The sequence below is a fragment of the Ammospiza caudacuta genome, chromosome Z (assembly GCF_027887145.1).
Source record: "Ammospiza caudacuta isolate bAmmCau1 chromosome Z, bAmmCau1.pri, whole genome shotgun sequence".
NCBI lineage: Eukaryota > Metazoa > Chordata > Aves > Passeriformes > Passerellidae > Ammospiza > Ammospiza caudacuta.
In genome coordinates, this window is record NC_080632.1 from 69,096,763 (window position 1) to 69,124,003 (window position 27,241).

Consider the following 27,241-nt stretch of genomic DNA (forward strand, 5'->3'; position numbering starts at 1 on the left):
AATCCAAAAATAGCAAGTACCTGTATTTATACTTTGTGTTTTAAAACTCAGAACTGTTTATTTGTTAATATGATTGCGAATGCAAGAAAACATGTCTTTCTAGTGTCTTTATATGCTAGATGTTGTTTCACCTACAACATCTTGTAGGTTCTTGAAGTGTTCAATACTACCAAAAAAACTGTAATCCAAAGACATAAGACTGTAATAATCCACTATGAATTTATATACAGGTTGCTTTATTTTCATTTTAGTAGTTTCTTTACTTTGATAGATGCTACGCACCTACATATGTTCACAACATGAAAGAAGGGAACTGCATTCAGTATCTCACATAATACTGAAATAATACTGAAATAATATGCAATACAGAAAATAATGTTGAAGTAATACATAATACTTTCATACTGAGGACCGGTTCAAGTAATTTTGAGTTGTTTTAGAGCAGTAGTTATGAGATTAGGGGATTTTAATGTAATTACACTTTAAACTTCAGATTTCCTTCTGCATTATCTTAGCACATGCAAAAATAAATGAAAATCAAAAGGTTGCTCAAAAATTTTGTTGGAGGCATATGAAGTACTTATGCTACCAGTATATAAATATCCACAGCAATTTTTGTGCATCCATCTTTCAGAAAAGAAACATTTTTTTTCTGAACTAAGTTTGTGTCTACCCATTGACTTTAACACAACATTTTAACAATCTGCAGGATTTTTAAGTGAGGACCTCCCCTCACCCTCTATCTGTGTATCAGGACACCATTTTAATTCACTCACAAAATCTCAAAGGGACTGGTATGTGTGGTAACATAGGAGGCAATATTGCAGCTATCAGTTTTCATACAGCCTGGCTGGACCTTTACATTAGAGCTGCCCCACATTGATTGTTCTTTCATTGCAGCTGTCAGCATTGCCTGACAGCATATTACGAAATACATGGCTACAAAGTCAGTATCAATCAGGACATGATCATGCAGATAATAGTAGCAGACTATTGATAACAGACCTTAAATCAGATCATCATATATGAGATTCTTAAAAGCCAGTAGCCTTGAGAGCCTTCCTGCTCAGTTCTATCTACTGAAAAACTAACTTACAAAACACCTAAAAACTTCATAGGAATATGTCATTAGCGACACTAAAAATAAGTAACAAAGTCCTATTACTTTCTGCAAATCAAGGGGGGGATTAACAGAAATTTTCCCTAACTGTCTTCTAAATGATGTATGGTAGAAATAGTACACAATACCTGCCATTACACTAATGTTCTTTCCCACTCCACTGGAAACAGCAGTTTTGTTGTGCTTTGAAACTCTCTCACTTCAAAAGCACTTCAACTTGATATGACCATTTAACAAGGAGAACGGAAAATGTGTATAGTTTAGCAGCACTCTTCACCAAACTGAAAGCACCATGTTAAAAACAAAAGGATCTAATTTGTCCTAGACATAAATAATAAAACAAAACAAGAGTTGCATGCAAATTTAGTAACATAAAATTTTAGGTGATAAACAGAATGGAGCCTGGCTTCTTGTTTAGTATTCCTTAGTTATCACCATAATTGCTGAATGTCTGTCATCACCAGGAGAAGAAAAAAGTGTCTCTCTCAGCTGTTCCCTTGCTTGTTTTGTTCACTGTATTCTTGTAAAGTGGGAGAAAATAAGTGTCATTTAATGAATAGTGCTATTCTTTGTCTGACAGCTTCATATCTGTTAGGTGTAGGAGGCCTAGTACTTTCCTTTCTGATAATGTTTTTGACAGTGTGCTAAATTCCTCCCCCAAAAGGCCGGTGTATATATTCTGCTAAAAGAGGCTTCATCTATCCTGAATGAATGCCCTCTTTTAACCCCCTTCAGCTTCTGTTCTTACATTAATTGAGCTGATCAGATTGAGCATATGAATTTGTCTTTGATGTATTCATATGTTTAGTTGATGCTGCTCGCGCTCCCATTGGCAAGCAGGCAGAGCTCTCAGACAAATAGGGCTGTTTCCATAGTAACAAGCAATAGCTAGGGATCTCTTGAAAAATATTTTTATTTCAAAATTCAAACTGGAAAATTCTCACTGGATATGGGTCTAGTTCTAAATGTGTCATATCTAATGATGGATGCAATTAGGAATCCCACCAATGTTTTAAATAATAAATTAGGCTAATTTTCTAGGCCTGGCATGATGACACACAAATACTAGAAAGACATCTTTTTTTGTTATCCATGACAAAAGACTTATTAATTACTTTTGTTTTTAGGATTTCAAAACTAATTGAATGGTGAAATAGTCAACTATATGCCTATGTGCTGTAGAAGAGAAGCCTAGAGGTAAATTCTTGTTTGAAAAAATACTTTAAGCTGCTTCGATATTTGGTTATTCCATGTAAAAGCAGGTGAAAAAAATCATTCTACAAATGCTATGGCAGTTGGTAAATCTCAAAGGGTGAGAAATGCCCATAGCCATTTTTAATTACTGAGCATGAAAAAGGAAAGATGTTGAAAATAAGTTTTTTAGACCCTTACAATCTGAGAATGCCAGAATTCTCTAATAAAATATAATTTGAAATACAAGGGAACAATAAAAATACGGTGGTTGGGGGGGTGGTGAAAAGGGGGGGAAAGAAACGGAAAGAAAGGGGGGAAAAAGGAGAAAAAAAGGGGATTGATTACTGTACTATGATGGTTTGTAATTAAAATACATATTTTGCATTCATCTGTCCTAAAAGTTTTTCCCTGAAAATTAGATGCTTGACACTGGCTTTTAATATACTGCCTGTCAATGTGCAGTAATAGAGTTTCAGGGTTCTGCTTCAACATACTATTATACTACACTGAAATCCATTGATATTATCATCTTGCTGCTTCCAATTAGACATGTTCCATCTTGAGAGGTCAATTATTCATATCTCAGCATTCAGGAAAATTCAGTTAAATGTTAAAAATTTGACAATTCCCTGAGAAACAGGGTTACATTTTAAGTACTTCACTTGAAATCTACAGTGTATCTGCAGTTGTCATACGGGGAAAACAGTTTTAAGGAGTAGAAGGGTCATAATCACATAGAACTAGTCGAAATGTAGTGAAGAAAAACTAAAAATCCTCCACTATGTTAATTCTAAGACTCTTATGTATGGATTTTCATTCTTAAGATGTTGCTTATTAGAAGAAGGAAAACCCCTTTTCTGAATCCCCGCTCTTCTGTCCTCTGCTTGTTTTACAGTTAAGGAATTCTATAAATTCTAATGTGTGCTACATTTTCAAAGACATTTTTTACAATACTTCAAATTTTCAAGGAAAAAAAAATCAATCATACTTACTCACCCAAGAGGAAATCATAGCTTTACTTAAAATGGAACACTGTCTTCATTAGACTCACACTTTCTGTAAGGGAATGTCTTTCATTAAATCAAGGGAAAACAAAGTCTGAGACCATTATGAAAGCCCATTTAAGAGGAAAGCATACTGCTTTACCAGTTTGTTGTCTTCTAATCTTGTGAGATTACAAAACTGGGCTCTGGATTTACTTCACACAATGCATTTTCAGCTCTTATGATAATTCCTAATGCAGCTATTTTTTATTTTATTGCCTAAAAAAGAGACAAAAATTATATGATAATTCACTTTGTTCAATTTAATAAAGCGGTGCCTGTTTTAGAAATTTCTGGCATTATACTTCTGATCAGGGTCAATTTAATCTTTTAAACTTCTATACATTGGAATATCTAGTCTGTTGATAGTTTTGAGCTACAAATTCTGCATTTTTTTATAAAATAGGGGTTGCTTTACCTCAGAAAAAAAATGTGTTGTACAACATCATGTACTGTGAGGCAACAGCTGACATGGCTTTCCAATGCATGATCTTTCCAAGCACTTCCTTATCAGAAACAATCCAGTAAGAAAGAAATTTTTGGTCAACACAAACACTAATAATAGTTAACAAAATAAAAGATACAATGTAATTTTTTTTTCACTAGTAGCATTCATCAAATTGGAGGATGTAGTCATATGAGTGGATGATGATCAGAGTATCACTTGGCTGGACGCAGCCTTGAGGTCGATGGAAGAGATGTGTGGACCTGTCTATCATGGGACTGGGGCACACAATCCACCATGTAAAGCAAAGGGGATCTGCGTTCCCCCAGGTCTCATTATAAACCTAACTTGAGATTTAGGAATGGTACCCCCAGTGAGACTCTCCCAACCATACTGTCCTTTTTCACTCCTCCTTTTCCCCCTGCCCATCCCCACCACAACAGGTTGGAGAGAATTGGAGGCACAAATGGCAAAGATCATGGGCTGAGGTAAGAAAAATTTGCTGAAAACAGCAATGAGGTAAGAAAACAAACAGCAATAGTAACAAAAATGACAGAAGGATAAGAAAAAGTCCACATGCAAAAGCCACTCCTTCATAATAGACAATACGAGACGGGTCCCTCAGCCATTCTTTCTTGAGTGGAAGGAACCCCTTTTTCCCAGAAGAAAGTCCCTTTCCTCAGCCCCAGCAATAAAGTAAGGTGGTACAGAGTAACATCCAGGTCCCAGCCATGCCCCCTCCCAGTTACAGCAAAAATTAACCCTCTCCTAGCTGGAACCAGGACAACATAGCTTCACAGTCCTTCACAATCTTAGATAGATCAATACATTTATCTTGTCATGGCACAAAATCCAACAGTAACATTGTTAGCACCTGAAGCCAGATCTGAAAAAGCACACGAAGCTGCAATTTACTTAATGAATATAGGACTGCATATGTATTTTTTAAGTCTGAATCAGATCCTCTTCCTTTAGCAGAAAATTAGTCTCTCAGTAGGGGAATACCTTACAGCAGTCAAAAGAAGTGTTCAAAAATACATTATGCTAACTATTAGCAGCAATAATTCATTATACTTTAAAGGTATTTTAAATAGGATGGAAAATTACAGACTTATCCTGTACCAATGAAATCTATGTCTACCCTACAAAAAATATGTGGACGTGTAATTAATTAAGCTTTTCTAAACCCAAAGTATTTGGTTCAATTTAGCAGATACAAAAAAAGTTTAAATCACAGTAAAAGTCAAAATAAACACAATATGTACACAACAGAGGATGATAATTTGAAAAAGTGTTAGTCCCTGGATAGATGGAGGAATTTAGATTTTAGATAGTAAAAGACTATGAGACTTGGTGATGATTCTCTTTCCAGGGCTTAATTTCTCTAATTTTACACTGGTGTTTTGCTTTAAGTCAGTTCCTTCTTCAACTTTTTGACTGAAAAAAATCCATAACTATTAAAAATAGTTGAAGATATTACCATAGCTGGTTATCATGAAATATAACTGCATAGATAAAAGTACCACAATGTACTTTTTTCCAAAATGATTTTGTGAAGGTTAGAATATCCTTTAAAAGCTGCTATAACTTTTATCTTAAACATGACCTTGTACTAACACTATGCAGACTATCCTATTTTCAGAAAATTCATCTCAACCAATGATGAGTGGATTTTTAAGAGGAACTTTGGACAAAAGCTGTGGTATAATAATTTACAATTAAAATGAATCCAAATCAACATTCAGTACTAAAACGAAAACCAATGGAAACAACTGCCCTTCACGAAGAGTAATCAGTGAAGAACTCAAATCCATAACTTAAATTCACCTAAACAACATTTCACAATTTATTGAGTAAGGAAAGAAATTAAATGACACTGAATGCAGGCTGACAATACAATCCTGTTTAAGGCCCTTTCAAGCATGAATAGGTTATAAAAAGTGAAAACAGACGTTCACTTGGTAAAACAGAGTATTGTGCAAGGCTGAAGGTACTCCAATGAACCATTGATTTCTAATGATGCATAGTGAAAATCGATCAATTAATTAATTCTTACAAAGAATTATATGAGATTCCTAAAGAAGAGATTCAAATTGCCATATTTATTAGAAGGCCACAGAAGTACAGGAGATATAATTGTTAGATGATGACCCTGTAAACTGCTAATCTGCGTAGAATAGCACTGGATTTTTTTCAACACACATTTACACTCAATTGTTTTCTTTCCAATCAGAAAAAAAACCCCTGAGAAGTGCATTCCAAGTCTGCTTGACCCACATTTAAACTTGGATGTTGCTGCTTATTCCAAACGTAGTTAAAAGTATGTTGGAATGAGCAACCAGAATGGACGGGCATAAAAAAAATTACCAGAATTAAAACCATATTTTATTATATGGTATTTTCAGTTCAGTGCAATTACACTTTCATACAATTTACTTAGCACTTACTTTACCTTCTTATGATAACTTTCTAATTTTCTTAGGGCAAAACCTTGGAGTAAACCGGTCAGTTAGCTCTAGGTATTTCTCTTAAACCTGGAAAAAGTGTTGAGATCCTCAATTCAGAAACACATTTTTTCCTGTGATTAAACACACTGAAGTTCCATGTCTGAACTTTAATCCAGAAAATACATCAACATTATTAAATACATGTTTTAGGCTATCTGCTTTACAATTTTTTGGAATTGTCTTACTCAAGCCCTCAGGGGCTAATTAAGTTTTTCCTTTCCATTTCTTAAACTTTCATCCATTTTATGATATGGATTCTCATAAACTACAATGTAACATTTTAAAATCTTAGGCTATAAATAGGCCAAGTTCCAAACAATATTTTAAAAACAGACTGTGTAGCAAACATATGGTTTTATCTTTACATCAAACATTTACTTCCTCAAAAGTATTTCAAGCCAATGGGAATTTTCATTCTAGCAGACTATGCAACAAGCTGTGTACAGACACACTTTGCACTCCAGCTGTAGCAGTAAAATTACTGAAACTGTAATTCTCTTAATATTTAAATAATATATTAAAATTTAATTTTCTGCACCTGGAAGAATCTGTTTGTGTGCCAGCAAATGATGTAGTTGGGCCTGGAGCTGCTATACATATGGGATTCAAAAACAACCTATCACAAATAATTACTAAGAGCAGCTGTACTCATGACACTAGCCATTTAAAAATCAGGTCAAAGTTTCCTCAATTCTTTTTCCATTTTCAAGGATTTCTGCAAAACAGTTGCGTAGTTTTTATATTTTTGTCTTGTTTTCAGTATATTTTTTTAAATTGTTGATTCTGAGATTTTTAGGTTTCCTGATATTCCAGGCATTTAACAGTTGAAGGTTTCATGACAGATTATAAAAACATGCAACGTGCATTTTCCAATACATCTTTCAAAATTGGACAGAAAGTAAATAGTATAATATGAAAGTGCATTTGCTGATATACAACATACGTGTGTTACATGAATACACACATGGTACTAAGTACAATTCAACATACACATAGATATATATAAGGATATATCATGTGGCTCAAAAAACCCCCAAACATTACTTCCATTGTAGGCTTTAATTTATTTTAAGTTGATGGTTTTAGGTAGAAAGTTTTTATTTTAAAAGCATTTGCAAATTATCTTTTTTCAGAACCACTTCATTTTTAACTGATTTCCAGAAGTTGCTTTCTAGCAACCACTACCAACTTCATGATCATTTGTGAAGAAGAAAGCCTATGTACCACCTTTTTCAATCTCATACCTTTTCAAAATGTATTTAGAAAAACATAATATGAGATCACATTTTTAGATAGGATTAATAATGCTTGCACTGATCTGAAAATTTTTAGAAGTTCAGAAAGATTCAGCTAGAAGCCTTTCTTTTATAATTTTAAAATATTCCAACCTGCATTCCTACACATTGAAGCAAAAAGACTCATAATGAAAACCATATATTTTACAATGACATACTGAGAAATAAAACACATTACCCTTCAGGGGGAGAGACCCAAGCATTTATACACTACTACCTTCAATCACTTGAATGCAAGTCATTCACACCACCACTACTTCTAACAAGGCATCCAATTTACGAAACAATGAATAGTGAAATTACATTTAAAAGGTACAAATGACTGTCCAAAGAATGACACTGAAAAATATTAAGTAACAGCTCTACCTCAAGATAAGCCTCACAATTAAAGACTTTTAATGAAGAAAGCCTTCAAAGGCTAAATCAGGAGGCATTGATTAGATTGCTTCTAACTTTGTGTTTTGACACCTTCATCTTTCATGGCATTATATTGTCTCCGTGCATCTTACAAAGGAAGCATTTTACTAAGGCCACACATGAACAGGAGACAGCAGCGCTTATAATAGGGACTGTCAAGGGTGTGAGCCAAAATGGGTCTCATTTGGATTTCAAGTGAAGAAAACTCCTAATGCATTTCATTACAATGTATGTGAACCTCTGAAAAGAACGATGGATTGGGATTCTCATACCTATTAATTTATTGAAATGGATTCCGCTTTTTCTTGTATATCAAGAGAGACCATGTGTTTCAAGCAAGGTAACAATATTATAGTGCCAAATAACTAAATATGCCATGATGACGTATACCCTTCTGCGAGACAAAGAGGATGCAATTTTCTTGATAAGTGGGATTTGAGTTCAGAAATAAATCCTCCAATAGCCTGGCAACAAATAAATGCTCTTTGTTGCTATCAGGTTTAAAAATACGATCAGGAAGCTATGCAATATAGGGATGGATTCCATCTTTGTTACCACAGTATGTTTTTACCACATGAAATTGCATACTCCCCCTTCCCTGTGCCAGACTGTCATTCAGGTATTGACTTTTTATTTCATTGAGAGAGTGAGTGATGTAATTTGGGCACCACCTACATAAGTCACCTTTTATTAAAAGATAACAGAACAGGATGCAGAAAAGTAAAAACATTCAAGAAAATTGTAATACATTGCAGGTCAATGTAGCTATAAAGATATAGCTCTACAGATAAATACTTGCCATAGAAGTATATCACCGATTATCCGATTCACTGTACAAGAAGTTTATACAAATACTTATTTGTCTTTTTCTCACTTTAACTTGAATAACAAGTTATTATATGCCTATAATCTGCCATTCAAAAACTGTAAATTATGATCTAATACAGAGAAAAGGATACAAAATCCTTCTCTATGCTAAATAATTTTACCAATATAACTACCAAAAATAAAGCATATGTTCTCATTAACCTTAGAAGTGATTGATGGTTCTGCACCAATAACATTCAGTAAGTTCAAAGCTCATCTATTTTTTATGAAAATCTTACAACCTGCTAGTTAAACTAAAGGTTAAATATACATAAAGTCTTAAAATAAGACAAAAGTATTCCATATGTATGTAGCTGATAAGCAGAGTACACAAACACATACATAAATCTGTTCACATTTAAAAACCCAATGCCTTAAGAAACCCTCCATTGTCACACAAAGACTTTAAAGATAAAGAGTTTGCTATCTATGGAATATTAAGAAAATATGTTTGTTAAGTTAGGAATTGCCTCTTAAGTTCCAAACTTAACTGACATAACAATTACAATAGAAAGAATTAATCAAAACCATAATCAGAACTAAAGATATGGTTGCTTTCACAAATCAGTCCTCAACAAGCATTTTATTTGACGTAAGAGGGAAGTCCAGGGCACATTTTACTGGTTTAACAAAAATTATATAAATACATATATGCAAAAGTATGTAACTAATTTATTTTTTATGTATAACACGCAAAAGCAGAAAGGTAAGTGAAGTGTGTATATATATATATATATATATATATGTACTCTGTATAAATTAAAAATTAAAACAGTCTGCAAATTTTCAAGATTTGACTCAATATGATTTTTATACTTGTATATCATGTGTTTAAGTGGTATATGCACATGTGCCTGAGCAACAGAGAAATCAGCAAGAATCATACAAAACAAAATCAAATTCAATCTTAGCAATAAAGATTTCAGATTTCTACATACAACACAAAACCACAAACACATTTATTTATTTTATATTTTAAGAAGAGTCATAATTAAATTAGAATGATGCATGTTCCGTATTTGCTCCGTATTTTATCTTGGCAGCTCCTGCATACTCAGGCAGAGCCCATTAAACACAAGCATATAGCAGCTTAATTGTTGAATTATGTATTTAAAATACTTAAAATTACTAGGGATTTGACTGTGATCTGTACATGAATACATATTTTGGACTTAATTTTTTGCATTGGCATTTCTTCTTCTAAATATACTTTAAATTCTACCACGAACTCAGTTAAAATTAGGTTTTTCCATGACCTAACAAAGGTAATAACATTATCTTTTAAATGTAAGTTTATGACACGAGGAATACACACAACATTTTTTTAGTTGTAAAATTTGATCCATAAACTAAGTGATATACTTATGTTAATTTACCTTTTAAAAGATATTATGTGTTGTTCATTTTTTTTGACATGGCTTCCATTCATACTGAAGACATGTTTAAAAACACTACATTTTCTCTCAATAAGAAAAGTCACTTTATCCACTATCATACTCATTCTCTTTCAATAAAAATATCAATCATCAAATACTTATTTACAAGTTCAACTTGTTTTACTCTGAATTACACATGCTGTTCAAATCAGTTCGAATTCTTTCAAATCTACTTGTTATTCTTGGTACTATTTTTAATAGTATTTGACATTTTAAAAGAGCAAGGAGAAAAAGAAACTTTATACATATTATAAGAAATTTACGCTTAGAAGTTTGTGATCTCGTACTGCTCATAGCCCAAATTTTTTATAAGAAAAAAACCCCACCAAAATTAAATCTGTTATGTAGGTTTCAAAGTAATAAAGATCTGATTGAGCCCATTGAATAAGGCAATTGCATCAGTTGTCTAAATGGTAGCAATGTCAATGTCAGATATGTGGTTATCTTTTCATCTTGGTCTATTCTCAAATGTAAAAATCAAATGTTTGAAGGACATTTCACTGACCTGTTATGGCCTCTTCAACTCTCCAACACAATACTACTATTCCTCATATAAGTGCCACATTTTGGATAAAAACCCACTTCATCCACGATGCCTTTGCGACATCTGGCGGTCCTTATTATACATAAACTTTAATTTTGTTTCTTTGTTGGGTGTTTTCAGTTGCTGTTGGGTACTTTTAGTATAATAATTTTACTCTATTTATTTATTTATTTGCAAATCTACTCGCATGTAAAATTTCAGTCCGAAAGGCTTTGATACCCCCCGGCAGGGGAACAAAAGCAATCTAGTTTGCAAAAACACAAGGTCTACCATGAGTCCATATGGAGCAAAAGGTCACAAATCTTGAGACGCAGTGACATTATGACAATAAGACACTTTTGAGACAGAAGCTGACTCATTTTGAATATAAAAAGGACACTGATCAAATTCTCCCACGCATTTAAAACTATGGAGAAGAATAAGCATGAGAAGAACCTGATGTAGATGCATAACTGAGGAGAGTTAAAACACACCCTTTAGTTTTCACAATTACAAGATGCCACGAAAAACTTGACAAGTCTGCTTCAGAAGATTTAAAAGCATTATTTTTATGTCATTATCGGATGCTGAGAAAATTTTATTAAAGGAAACAACACTGTTCACAGGGTGCATGTTCCCTATAAGAACTCAGCTCTTTTAAAATTAATTCAGTTATGTCAAAGCTTGTTCTACATGTTTCAAACCTATTATTTATCATTTCAATAAACTATGAGAAAAGTATTATAAGCAATAGAAAAATTATCTTCCCTTCTATATCCTTCTTCCTTAGCTATTTCACTGCAGTAGGAAAACTTCATTCTAATTTCTTTATTACAGTAACTGCAGGGGTATTTGACATCAACTTTGTGAAACCATAACTTTGCTATTTCTTAGCCCAGCAGGAGGAACTAGTGCATAAAAACTTCACTTGTTCTAACAATTTTTTTTTTCAAACCAAGAGATGATACAGTAACCAAAGACTAAAGGTGTATTACTTGAGATATAGAGCATCACTTCTTTAAATTCTAATTTGCTGCATCATGGTAAAGATTTACCGTAAACACACTACCGTTCCAAAATGAGCAATATAGTAAATTGTTTGCCTCTATATGAACAGATATGTAGCATGTAGTACTAACATTCAAGAAAAATTTCTAATAAATCATAACTGAATCAAATTGAATAAAATAATGTCTCAAAACTGCTCTTGGCGTAGACTGGATTTAGTAAACAGTCTAATGGTATAGTACACTATTTCCTTATTTTACAACAAAAGATCTCTGCATCATTAGAATATCTAGTAGGTGCCTGTAAAAGCCACCATTCAAATTTTAATTAAAATTTCAGTAGCCTGTGTTTTCAGTGTATGTATATGGACAAGATACAAACTATGCACTGCAGCACAAGCATATGATTCTCTGCAAATTACAGACACATAACCAAATATGTGAGAAATACAGGCCAAAGAAACATTGTTAATTCTAAGTAGTCCTCCCATGCCACAAAACTGCAGGCATACAATCTAGCTTAACATGTTGAATTGAATTTATTGTACTGAATTCACAGAGTCAACTCATTAAGGATGTGAGTGAGCACATTCAGGATTATGTTTTAGTATGGAATGAAAAGATTAATCAGTCATTGAACTCCATGTACAAAAATTTAGCATGGGACAACATAGATTAAAATCAGAAAACTAAACAAATTTAAAAAAACAAATCAGGAAATGTCATAAACTAATGAAAGAATTAAAGTATCATGGTATAAGGAGGAACTTTCCTTCTCCAAAGGAGGATCAATCCTCACTGAAATAAAGATAAATAAGTAAACAACAAACTGACAATACATACTTCTAGAAGTATTAGAGCAATTCCTTTAAGCTGCTATGAACTAAAGCATGGTCTTTTAAGACTTCAGAATCTGTTAATTTTCTAAGAAAAATTTTTACCAATAGTGAAAACACTATGAAAGCCTGATCACACAAACCTTGTTCTGGACTCACGCCTTTCCTGATGAAAAAGTAACAGAAAAAAGCAGCATTTTTTGTCAGATAAGTATCTCTGAATTTTTCTTGCTCAGAAAGTTATAGACTGAAGCTGGTTAACTCACATCGGTTAATATCCAAATATTGAGGCTTGGGCATGATATTGGAGAATGATCTGTGAGCATAACTTCATAGTATATGAATCCCATAGGTCACCTTGAACTATGACAATATGGCACTGAAATTTAGATAGACAGAGATCAATGACCATTCATTTTTAATGTTAAAATTCTGAAACCACTCTATAAAATTTTACTATGCAACAACCATCTATCACTGAGATATACAAAGAATACCAGATTGTCTCTGCATTCACTTAGAGGTTATAAAGCCCACTGTTTCTATTGCATGATCTAACAGTGACTCCATATGAAACAATAAAAAATGAGATGCCAAATATAAGACAGAAATGGACATTAAATTTACTGTTAAGGAGCTACGACATATTTTTAAAGGTTTCTTTTTTACTTGAAAGACAAGAAAACCTTTAATTGTCTACATACCGTTTACAGAGGTTTACCTATATATCATATTAATGCTCTCAGTTTTTATCCCAATGTACTGTTGAATTACCCATGTAATTATCCCAAGAGAAATCATGATGGTTATTTTACTGACTATATTTATTGACTGATATAATTTTGTTAATATGTTTGTGGGAAGAGTTTGGTAGTATTTAAATTCAGCTATCACGCTTTTTATTAGTACAATTAAAAGGATAATTTCTGTATTATTTTAGAGGGTGGGTCTTTTTACAGAGATGTTTAATTGCTGGGATAAAGCAACAACAGAAAGCTAATGAGAAAAAACTTAGACAATAATTTATGGTCAAACATGAAACAAAACTAAAATTGTCCCTGATACCAATAGTGAAATCTCTTTAAAATGCAAAAAATGGTTGTTAAATAACAACAGTTCTTTCTAAAATGACAACATGATAGTATTTGCCTTAACAAGTCCTCCAACAACAAGCAGTAGCACCACATTTGAGTAAACAGAAAAAGTCTGTTACAAATATAACTTAAAGAGATGTTTATTTCAAATATCTGCTGACAGAACCTTGTAAAGGCAAAGCAGTTATAACTTTTGATGTACCAATAATATAAGACCTTATTGCTGCAATAAATGCAGCACCATTGTTTCCTCATCTTTTGTGTGCACTACGATGTTTACTGATTCAGCAGGCACTATACTTACATACAGTTCAATTTACTTAAATTCAATAAGACCAAAATAACTTTGCAACTGGCAACCCTGGAAATAAAAAAAGTGAGTGAAGAATGTGGATTGCAAATTAAAATCTACTTTTGGATATGAAGACCAAAAGTAAGACAGATGTTCTAAAGAGAGAAACAGAAGATCAGACTATGGCTATTAAGAAATTACTCATCCCAGATGATGGTGGGAAACTGTTCTCATCTGACTCAGATTTTAGTGAGTTATTTTTACTATACTAAACATTTATTTTGGAAAAAATGCAAAAACTGGGGAGACCAAGGAATTAGCAAATACAAAAATTCTAACAAATTCATACACTCTGACAGAGTAAAATTAATTTTTATCCATGGGGAATATATCAATTTAAAGATAATCTGAGGGGGAAAAAAATAATGAGGTAGTATCAGACTTCTGACTAAACACTCCTTCATTCCAGGGATGCAGAAAGTTTAAGGAAGCATGATGTGGAAAAAATGTATGGCGATATCATTCTTTGGCTTCTTATTGTGGGTTTTTCCCATCACTGCAGGTGAAAAATTCAGTGCAGGTTGATTAACTAATAAAAATCTTCTAACTAATTTCACTTTAAACATTTTATGACTGTCTACATTGCAGCACTACAGTATGACAGCATGACTGAATCTTTGTTCCACATGATTTTTGTAGTAGGGGAAAGTATTGGAAAATAATTTAGAAAATATCCAGTCATTTATATGCAGAAAATCCCTGTATTAATTTTTTTTTCTGTCAAAACTTCCATGCACATTTTCTGTGTACAGAAATTTATAATATTAAAACTCTTTACATTAATCATTGCAATCAAAACTGTGTTTCCATTTAAATGAATATGTTGTATTAAAATGAACAAAGGGTGAAAACAGTGTCAGCGATTACTTTTGTTTCCTAAACGAAATAGTATTGCTTGGAAAACAAAAAAATATTTTTCTTTAAAATAAAGGAACTCAATAATGAAAACATTAAAAGAGTTGTGTTTTTCAAGTAAAATGGAAAGACAAAAGTTTAAGAATGTTTGTAGATGTGCCTTATTTAACAGTTTTATGTGTTGGATGTGACTTTCACAGTCTGTTGGCTGTTGCAGGAAAGACATCACATCTGTGACTTGGCTGCTGATTAATGAGTCTTTCAATTCCCTGCTACCATCTGAAGAAGGGCTGTGGCATTTCTAAGCTTCACTGATTTACTCGCCTTCAGCTGTAGTCCTACCAAGGTATCTTCCATAAAAAAAAATCACACCTGGTTAAGGCTAATGAAAACCCTAATATGTCATTTTCTAGACAAGTCAAAAAGCATGTAAAACTAGACAAAAGATGTATTCAAGCAACATGAATGCAGTTTTGTCATAACCTGTCAATCTAAAGACTAACATGAAAAAGCTTTCTTCAATGACATTTTACAGTGTCAACTATCAGAATGACAATTCTTAATTCCCTCTTTGGTATATGAGGCAGTATGCACAATGGTTTCCCACTCTTCCCAAAGACTAAATTTTGTTGTTAGACCCTAGAAAGAAGTTAAGAGGGGAAGAAATATCCCAATCAAAAAGTTTTTCTGGGTCAAATCATGAGTCAGCATCAGAAATGCCCAAATCACTGTGTATAGGCAGATTTTACACTTACTACTCCCTTCACCAACATTGCTGTATCTGCGTTGTGACTGTAAACTTTCCAAGGTCAGTTTGACATTAACAACTCGACTTAGGGAAGAAGCAATAAGACCTCTAGGACTTGTCATCCTTTCTTAAGCAGTGCCAACCTGGCAAGACAGAGGGAAGTACATTCAGGAAAGCCATGAGAGAAGTCAATAACTTTGGAAAGGCCATAGGTCTAAGAGACAACAGTTACAGCTGCAAAGGTCTGGGATCTGCACTGTGGCCACCACCACAGTATGCTTTGTCCTGATCTTGAAATATTCACTGTTGCAACAACAAAGCAAGGGCTTTTTGGTGCAACAGTGAACATTTTAAGGTCAGGAGAAGCATACAGTCTTCCCCATCCTCTTCAGAGAAAAACTAATAGGACTACCACTTCCTAAAATGAATGCAAGGTGATTCAAATTAGATAACCATTAAAGCCTCACTAAAGCTGAGTCACTTCCCCTTTGCTGCCACAAAGGAACAGAGGACAGCAACAGCCGCCACAGATCAGCTACTATGTGACAGTTTTGTATCTTAAATTTAGTCAAAAGAACTAGGTTCTACTCTTTGCTTTGCTACAGACCAGTTTTGCAGTATAGAAGAAAGCTTCAAAGTGACTTGCATGACCAGATTTTCCATTTGTTTAACTCTCATATTAATACTTCCTCCTCTACCTTACAGGGGACTTGCATGTCTCAGCTCATTACAGCTTACAAAGAAATTGAGATCCCTGTATGGAAATTGAATTACACTACATTACTAAAACTTTGATGAAAAATCCCTTATCTAAAAGTAGAAAAAGGATGAAACAATGCCTTGATGGACAAGACAGACTTTTAGCTTGTCAGCTTGTGTCCTGCAGCCTCTTCCCGTGCAGGCGTAGCAAGAAAGTCTATAGATAAGACGAGAAGCTAAGCCACTGTGTACAATCAGGGAAGTCAGTATTTTGAATCCAGTAATTCACATTTATACATTTAGCAATTACACATTACACTTACATTACACTTACAATCACTATATTACTATGTATCTACTAAGAATGGAAACTTGGATCAATAGAGGCCTGAAAGAGGAAAGAGAAAAGAATAGATAAGAAAAATAAACATGCGTATCTCCACTTAAAAATCCCTAGTGAGAACAGGGTTTGAGACAGAGTTGAAAGGAGAGCAAATTATTTACAGATGAAAGGAAATATCTGTTTTTAAGAAAAGCCACCCAAGTCACAGGATAGCAATCACCAGGTTAATTACACAGTGATAAAACAGTGAAGTGCCACACATCCAAGTGATGATTTATAGAATACAAGTACCTAGTTACGAAGACAAGATACATACCTTTAAAGAAACCAATGAATCCTAACAATAAATACACAAATGAATATACCTAGCAGTATTCCCATCAAAGCCATGCTGGTTCCGGGCAGGACAGAGTTAATTTTTGCACTAGCCAGGAAGGGGCATGGCTGAGACCTGGAGGTTACTCTATACCATCTCATGTTGTTTTCTGGGCATGGGGAAAGGTTTTCTCTGGAGCCAGTGGGGTGGAGGGAGCAGTTGGGTGTTATCTCTTGCCAGGGGGTTTCCATGTGAATTGCTTGCCTCTTTCTTGTACCCTCTGTTGTTAGTATTGTTGCTGTTACTACTTGTTTTCTTCATTCAGTGTTGTTTCCAGTAAATTACTCTTGTTTCAACCCATGATGTTTATGTTTTGTGCCTCCAATTCTCCTCTCCACAGCACCACAGGGGAGGGGAGGGAAGGGGGGAATGGAGTAAGCAGTGGTTCAGTGGTTTGGAGAGTCTCAGCAGGAGCACTACATTGTGGAATACCATTCCTAAACCAAGAAAAAAGCATATCAAAGGATAGAAAAATGCAGACAAATGTGATTTGAATGGAGAATGTCATTTAAATGGGGAACAAAGATAGTGTGAGACATTATTAGAAGTTTGGATCACAGGTCTCTGCCCTAGCCAACACACTGTGCTTACTACACTTTTGAATACAAAAAGATGTACCAACTTTCTTCTTACAATACTTTCTTCTTTTTCATTCATTTTATTTTCACTTTTTCTAGAAGGCAGGTTTGAGTATTAAAAAAAAGCATCCAATTAGCATGAAACCTTATTTAAGCAATTTTATAGTTGTTAATTAAAGTACATGCTTTTGTATTGCAAGGCTAGCAAAGGCCTCACCATAAAAGACTCCCAAGTATTAAAAAGTAGCTCATATTAAGTAAGGTTAAATGGGATATGGCAATCCTTATGTTTTTTCGCACCTTCTGTTGGAGATTACTCATCAGAGAGTATTTCTTTTTCATATTATTCATCAATATATCTGCACAAGAGAGAGACTGATAACAATCAGAAAAGTGTATTGCATATGGGGAGCCTCTTCTTTAACCTCATTTACTTGTGAAATTCATGCTGTAACTGTATACATGATAGGGGCTTGAATGGCAGTCAAACAGTGTGTAGTACTGTTCCCTTTTGCTTATTGATGTTATGTTCTGCCACCAATGCTTTAGAAGTGCCAGGCAAGGAACTAAGCCTACTTCTGACAGATTTTTTAAAATCACAGTATGGTTTGATTAGCTATGTCAGAAGAGGATAAGCAGACAAAGGATAATCCTTGTGATGACACATGTGACATATACCTTGTTATTGACCAACTCATTTATGGAACAGGATCCTTGCTTACCCAGAAAGGTCAAAGTGAGATTTTCCACAAAATCCCATTGGCTTTTTTTGGTACATCCAGCACTAGGGTCTAAGCTTGACTTTGTGATTAACCAAAAGATGTACAATAATGGATGAATACCTTTCACCTGCTTCTTTTCATACAGGAGCAATGAGATACTGCCTTTCATAGCCTCCCACGCATTTTAGAAAGTGTGTTATCATATGCATTATAAGGGCATCATTTATAGTAACACCAAGCAGGTGATGATTACTGCAATATTAATGGCATCCTACCTGTTCACCAACCATCATTAATAGTTGACTTGTAACTGTAGCAACAGCATGAATTTCCAACATCCAGCAAATCTGGATACCAAAGATCTGGGAACATCTGCAGTTTGGAAGACAGATTAACATACCTAGAAGTACACTAGATATAAGACTGCTGTCCTCTGCCATGCAGATAAGCTCTCTGTCTTCGCATTGTGTCAGTAACTGCTCTTCCATCATTTGTTTTTTCCACAAACAAAATTGTTAGAGAACTTCCCACCTTTTAATACCCTGGAGGTTTTTTTCACTCATTTCTCAGATTTAGACTTTTGTAAAGTTTTATAAAAAATCTTTGACAGACAACAAAACACATGCAGTTTATTGGCATTCTTTTCAGTTTCAAAACTACATAATAAATTTTTCCACACGTTGATAAACTAGATTTTAAAAGTGCGTTTTCTGGATATCTAGATAATCAACAACACAATGAATATAAACATTTTCTATAAATAGTTCACCATATGGCTATCATTCTCAACAGATGGTGTCTGTGTATTCACTAGAATATACAAGAGCTATGCAAATTTTGCCCTGCAATCATTCAAAATTATAAACAAGATTCTCTTACTTCAGTTTTATTAAGCTTAAACAAAGTCAAAACACGTAATTTTATCCCTTAGCTCTAATATGGGGAAAAAATGCCACCACTGTATAAACAAATCAATTTGCAAAAGGCAGTACAGTTGAAAGGATTTTAGTAAAGAGACACTAGATACAAGATTTTCTCAATCCTAGGACAGTACTCTGCTGCTAATGATAGTTTTAACCTACCTAAAAAGCTGACCCACCTGCAAACAGTCCAGTAGTTCATCAACAAGAATGCAGTCTGGACTATGTTATGAAAAAATATGTAGTCCAAGGGATCTGAGAGTTTATATCTACTTTGCTGCAAATGTTCTCATATGCATTTGCAATGGCATCACTTATAGTAACACCAATCAGGTGATGATTACTGCAGTATTAACAGCACCCCAGCTCTTCATCAACCATCATTAATACTTGACTTGTAGCTGTAGCAACAGAGCCTACTAGAAAGCCAACAGATTTTATCCAGTGTTAGTAAAAAACAAACTTACTCAATTTTTTACAGTTTCCTGAAAGCCAATATATAAACATCTCCATGTTTTCAACTTTCAGAAGTTCAGAATCTTTATTAACACATGACCAAAAGTTGGCTAGATACTTGGCTATCCTGTTCCAACTTAAAATTATTTAAGCTCATATCACTGTATAAACATTTTCTGGAAAGTTCATCTTGAGCTACACTGGCTTGTCTGTTGGAAATCAAATTCTAATTTTTAGTTTAGACATTTTTATAGCATTTATTATCCACTTGAACAAATATTAATTTCTATAGTTTTTCAAACTTGTTACTATTTCTCACCTGACACACATGGTAAAAGTAACACATTCCCATTCCTCTCTTAGTTATTAAGTTGTTAATATTTCTGTTCAGAAGGTCCTGACTGTTGTTGGCTTTGCCAGTCATGAGTTCTTCTCTATCTATTTCTATAGCTCCCAGCGTGCTCCTGTAGCAGGATCTACATAATTCCAACTAAATCACTACTTGTCCCTGCACAGACACCAGCTCTTAGTGCAACATCCCTAAGCGTAGAGGAGGGAATCTCAGCCATTCCTCTTCAGAACTGCAAATAACTGCAATACTGGATAATAGCTTCACATGTTACAAAAATGTCTCTTTTTTTCCTCCTCTTTATAGTGACAGGAATATCTTTACATTATTGTAAGGTATTCAGTGCACCTGAAAGTCCTGCACAACTGCAGACGGCAGGTCACATCTCAAGAAGGTCATATCTTCTAACCATGTACAAATTGCCAAGATATTCCTCTGAAAATTAATGGTCATAAATTTAAATTTTATATAAAGGAGAGTACATGAACAAGAAGAATAATGCATGGTAGTGTGCTCTGGAATTGTGCCTCAGTGTTGACAACACATGAGCTTTTTGCCTACTGCTAAGTACTTCTTGCTGATTTTCAACACACTGATTTGGTCAGACAATAACAACTGTAAATTTATGAGCAGGACACTAAGTATAAGTCAAGATATGCATAATTAAATAACAATTGCTCTTCTTGCTTTAATATGTGTATTAGAGGTAAGGAACCCCCATTTGTTATTGGAGTAGCTAAAAGGATGGACAAGTGACAAGTGAGTCCAAGACTTGAAAAGGCGTATGTGTGTAGGATATTTTTTAAAACTTGTGTAAATCAAGTTCATAGGTTAGTTGAATGTTAATGGTCTTATTGCTAAAAGATACTGTTTCAAGTATAATTGAGAAATACATTTTAACTTTTATTCTTCCAGTTCAAACTATATACATAATATATACACATACGTATTTTTTATTTTTGAGTAAATTAAAATCAGATGGGTTAAAGTTTGTTAAATTGAATGGCCTTAGAGCTTGCTAAATTGATGTTTTGTCAAATGCTTTTTATTGATTCAATGTTGCTTTTAACTTTTTCTTAAGATCCCTGATTTTCTCAAGTTTGCCAGTTAAGTTTTTACTGTTTTGATTCTTGAGGAGTATTTTGTTGCTATTCCTCTCTTGCATCTAACTCACGGTACATACATAAATCCCTGTAAGCCCCTTTCAGGGACTCAGTGAGAGGATTCCAGAGCCTTATAACCACCACATCTTTAATTTGACAAATTTCCTGGATGCTTTTACTTTGAGGATCACAGGAATGCATGGATTAGATTCCCATCACTGTGTGAAGCCAGCAATGAGTAGTAGACAACAATTCATTTCCTTTTTAACCAGTCCTAAAAGTATTTTACTTTCCCCTAACCACCAACTAATTAATTTGCCTAACACTTGCTGGCTCTGGGACAATGCTCTCATAACACCCTCTCACCTAACTCAGTTATTAACTAGGTTAGGGGAGCACTTCCCTTGTAAATGAGTCCCCTAAGCATTTTCACATTTTTTTTCCTCAAAAGAAAGACTGTGCTTTTAAAATTTCATATGCAACTGACAGTATTTTTTCTTGAAATATGAAAATAAGTAAATAAATATCATTCTAACATCACTGTGAACTGGTGAAAAAAAATTTGCCTGCAGAGACATAACTATTCAGGGAAAGCTTCAGCATGTGTCAAAGGAAGGAGTAATTTAAATATTATGGTGCTCCACTTTATAAAATGATGGTTCTGAAACAGCTCAAGTACTGCCTGTGGTTTTGTTTAACTCATCTCAGGAGGGAAAGAGTAGAAACAGAATAGGTCCACCATAAATGGGAGGTCAAATCACACACTCATTCAGCTTGAACATTAAGTCTTGAGCACAAGTAAGGCTGATTTATACAGTTCCAGAAAGGATCATGAAGAATCACCTAAAGATAGGGCTCACTTGAGTCTTACTGCAAAGCTTGTTCGTGTGGCCACAAGAACAGCTAGAATTGTCCTAGTCAGCTGGAATGTATGAGCAGACACACTTAAGCTATGACAAAAATAAAGTCAGATAAAGACCAGGTGTGCTGTCGATGCCAGCTGCTATGGCAGATTCTGGATCAGCTATTCTACTTTTTATGATCACAGTGGATCTAAATGATGTGCTGGTTTGCAGAGTGGTTGAAATAATAGATCCATGCTCTAATCATTAATTACTTGCATAATGTCACTTCTAGATGAGAATTTCCTTACCATGTAGAAGGGCAATGAATTAAGACATTTTCAAATTAGGAAAGATGACAACAATTAGGAAATTAATTAAAATTTTAAAAATAGATGATATGACAAGGATGTGAAATACAGAGATGTAGAGAGGAGGCACACACATGATTTCTTTCTGAGAAGGCACACACATGATTTCTTTCTAACATCTAAAAAGACATCAGAAGAAAAATAAAATGTGTTTTAAGGGAACAGTGAATATGAAATGTCCACACAAAATATTTCCTGTGCAAATCACAGCAGCCCTTTGCTCCCTTTGGCTCATATTGATGACAATAAAATGAAGCAAAGTTCAAGAACCAGTTTTAGTCTATGAGCCTCTTTTAAAAGGACAATCTACTTCATTTTTAATGAAGGACATGAGATAGCAATCAACAGGAGAACCATCAAAATAAAAAAAAATAGTACTGTATTTTCTCTGACATTTAACACAAAAAGTCTGTGAAGTTTCACATTCTGTCTGGTAACAGGTAACAAAGGACATCAAGAAGAGAACTGAATAACAGATTTTTGCTAGCATGACTTTTTGTGCAATTAAATTTTTGCTAGTATGACTTTTTGTGCAATTAAACTTCTGGGAAAGAACAATTTGGGTAGGGAAAGAAGTAATCTTATCCGAATTAAGATGGAAAACTCAAAACAGACTAAAAGTATTTTATATATGAAATGAAGGAAGAATTAAATGTTTAAGACTAACTGCTAGTGATGAATTGAGAAAATGAGACAGAAACCCCAAAACATTTATGACATGCAAATTCACAGACTTTTGAAATCGTCACTCTAGTTTCTAGCTAGATGAACAGTCAGTTCAAAAGCTGACTGATAGGATCTTACTAGGTATTATCAGGAGGATTTAGAATTAAGAAGTGAACGTCTTAGTTCAGGGTGCAACATGTAAGTTTTCACAAGTGACAAATATTAACAAAAACAAATAACAAACAAACAAACAAACCACACAACCCCCCAAACAAATTCTACCTAAATTTTTCTGAATTTAAGAAATTGCAGTTTCTGAATTAAGCAGTTACATTTTACAAGTGAAAAGGCAATAAAATATGACGAAAAGTTTTATTAATTGAAAACTATTAAGGAAACACTTTCTATTTCTAGCTACGCTTGTTGTGCCCCCAACTGAATTTAAGATCCTTTGCAACTTGAGTAAATAGAGCCTAAATTATGTGCTGAAATTTCCCTGAGCAGGTTTGCAAAAGTTACTAATTTTTTCCAAAGCTTCGTTTAAGTGCAATATCAACATATATTCATATACTTCTGTCTCAGAAAGAACAAATTATACACCTCAAAACAGGAATTGAAAGACATCTGAGTATGGATCAAATACTACAGAAAAAATGTTGCTACTTTTTAAAACTATGTATTTTAAAAGAAATGCAGAATTTTCTTTACAAATTTCACCACTAAAATCTTTGTGAATTCACTATTATAAAGTCAAAAATACAAAAGGAAAATGTGATGATTTGCCAAAATCCCGTTACCTGTGTGACAGCAGCACCTTGAAGGCCATCTGATTCAGTCCCAAGTGACCTGGCAGCAAGCTTGACCAATCCCAGTTCCATTCAGTAATGGCTGACTGTTGATACATGGAAAGAAGCTAGTTAGTTATTCATCAGCATTAATATGATCAGTACATTAAAGCTCCAGCTGTGATATACTAACAAAAGAGGGGGGTCTAGAATGAGGACTTAGAAAGATGTTATCAATCATGTCCACAGAAGAAGGTTTTTATTCCAATAAAATGGCAATTAATTAATTAGGGACATAGCCACAGTTTATAAAAAAACAAATCAGCTTTTTTAACCATTATTATTCCAACTGTTGATGGCATTCTGATCAACTACTTTGTCTGCGAGCTTTACTCTTTGTCCAAAAAGCAAAATAGTTGGTAACTTTCTATATAACAGCAATTTGTATTTTCTGCTGTCAGCAAAAAGTTATGTAATGAAAAATTTGGCATAGCTGGAATTCGAGAAGTAACTTGTATCATAATTAGAGTGATTTAATGCTGTATTATAAACAGCATTAAATCTAGAAAATGGGAACATGTATAACTCCACAGTACTTATGTAATAAACAAAAGCAATCTACATCATCAGTGGGCAGACAAGAGACCATACACAACATTCTTATTTTTATAAAACAGTCAATCCTGTTGCATAATGTTCCTTATCGTTGTCAGCAATGGTCAAGTAGTGACTATAATCTTCTTGGGAGGAAAGAGGTACAAAGTACTACAATAAGTATTATTGCCGTAATACTGAAACGTCACTGAGTAGTAAAGAAAAAAATGTTTAAGCAAGTCAAAACAATGAAAATAAACCTAAATAAATAGTAAAGTATAACTTGGAGTGTATCTTTTTCTTCTTACAGACAGCACTTGGTTCTTCTGGGAGAGCAGAATCACTGCAATCCCTCCTATTCCTCCCATCTATATTTCATCACTTTCCTTCATCTTACCTAATTTACTCCCTATCCCCCACCTTTGCCAGGCATGTTAAAGTAAAGTAGAAAAACAAAGGTGAAATACAGAGTACGAAGGGGAAATAAGGGTAACCAGAAAAAAACAAAATACTGAGAAAACAGAAAGCAAATGAAAAAGAAAAGGTTCCTTGTCAGTGCTCTGGCATCTTTACAGGCACTGGAAATAATTTTCATTGGAAACAAGGCACTCAGCTATACTCATCACTGTTTTATAAATGGACAGTCCCACATCACAAATAAAGGTACAATTTAATGTTAAAGGGAACTGAACTATTTAATAACATCATTAAACCTGGAAATAGAATCAGAGGAGAGAATTATAGAATGATTGAGGTTTGAAGGGATCTGAAAGATCACCATGTTCCAACCTCTTGCTATGTGCAAGGCACATCTTTCACTAGAACAGATTTCTCAGAGCTCTGCCCAGCCTAGCCTGGAATGCTTTAAACAGATGGGGCAATCACAGCTTCTCTAGGCAACCTGTTACACTGCCTCACCACCCTCACAGGAAATAATTTCTTTCTAATATCTAATCTCAGCTACTGTATGTTTGAATCCATTCCCCTTTGTCCCCTTTACATGCTCATGTAAATTGTCCTTCTCCATCTTTCTTGTAAGCTTCCTTCAAGTACTGCAAGGCTGCAATTAGGTCACGCTGAAGCCATCTCTTTTCCAGGCCAAACAATTGCAATTCTCTTGCCCTTTCTTCATAGGAGAAGTGCTCCGTCCACCTAGTGATTTTGCTGCTCCTCCTCTGGACTGGCTCCAGCACCTCCATGTCCCTCCTGCGCTGGGGACCCCAGAGCTGGATGCAGCACTGCAGGTGGGGTCACAGGAGCAGAATCAACTCCCTTTACCTGCTGGTCATGCTCCTTTTGATGCAGCCCATCAAACAGTTGGCTTCCTGGGCTGAATATGAGGAAGAACTTCTTTACTGCCTGGCTGACTGAGGGCTGGAACAGAATCCCCAGAGAGACTGTTGAGTCCTCCTCACTGGAGATACTCAAGAACCATCTGGACACAATTCTCTGCCCCTGTGCTCTAGGACAGCCCTGCTTGAGCTGGGATGTTGAGATGCTGAGATGACCCACCATGGTCTCTTCCAATCTCACCCATTCTGTGGTTCACTGATTCTTGATTGGAAGGTCCCTTCCAACTCAAGCTATTCTATGATTCTATTGATTCAAAGATTCCATAAAGCATGCTTCTCTGGAGTAAGGAGCCTTGAGCAGCCTTGTGGAATTGGTATTTGTCTCCTTTTTCAAGATATTAAGACTTTTATTGCAACAGTACAATGATTGTACTGTTCATTAAACAAGTAAGAAAAACAGCAATATAACTGATGAAATAGACCAAAATAGTCAAAACTGGAGAGATTACACTGTATATAAGCAGGGCTGAACTGAAAAAGGATGCATTTCCACACAAGTCTGTAAAGTGAATTTTGTGTCACTGTGATACCACATCTTTTCAAATACTTGAATTGAATGCTGGAATCAAAAATGCTGATGACATATTAAGAATATATGAGAAACTATGGCATAAGATTTTTTAAGTACAAAAGTGGTATCAGAAACTATCTAGCATTTTGTGTAATGAATTGGTCATGGAGTGCTCCAGCAGAGATTTAGGCAACTAGATCTCTTTTCTTTAACTGTTCCATTATAAGGAAACTAAATTCTAATAAGAAAATTGTAATCCTTTACATATTATGAGGATGACTTAAAGAAAACCAGAAATGTATGCCTTTTGTGTGTGTGTGTGTGTGTGTGTGTGTGTGTGTGTGTGTGTGTGTTTTAACTCACTTAGTCTCGCTGTTCTGTAAAATCTCTGTATTTCTAAAGCATTCTTTATTTGACTGTTCAACGTATCTGTGAAAGCCCCACAAGGAAGATTATAAATATGAACTTATAGTTCTGATATTCTGATATGATTTTTCAAAGGCCTAAGACTAACCCTATGTACTATTGCACAGATGTAATAAAAGTTATTGCTATTAGGGGCTTTCCCTTATCATATTGAACGCAGAAAGTGTAAGTATATGCAAATTGCTCTTGCATACAATAATTCTGATCAAGGAAGAGGCCAGTAATGGCTTTTTGAACATCATGATATTGTAAAGGGTACCCTCATTACACTCCCAAGAAATAATATACCTTTCTGCTTCATTAAATGTGAACACACATAAATAAGTCTCCATTTCCATACATTCAGTCTTTATCATTATCATGATCATAATAATACCAACAAGTAAAAATATACTATAACCAAGGTTTC

General features: G+C 34.4%; 1 protein-coding gene across 1 annotated transcript in view; it reads right to left on the reverse strand.

Moving 5' to 3' along the window:
• Window positions 1–27,241, reverse strand: part of KIAA0825 (KIAA0825 ortholog) — a 235,823-nt gene that overhangs the window by 83,415 nt on the left and 125,167 nt on the right. The window contains exon 18 of the mRNA XM_058823363.1: window positions 23,962–24,056. Coding sequence (XP_058679346.1) covers window positions 23,962–24,056 — 95 coding nt within the window. The remainder of the gene's footprint in view (window positions 1–23,961; window positions 24,057–27,241) is intronic.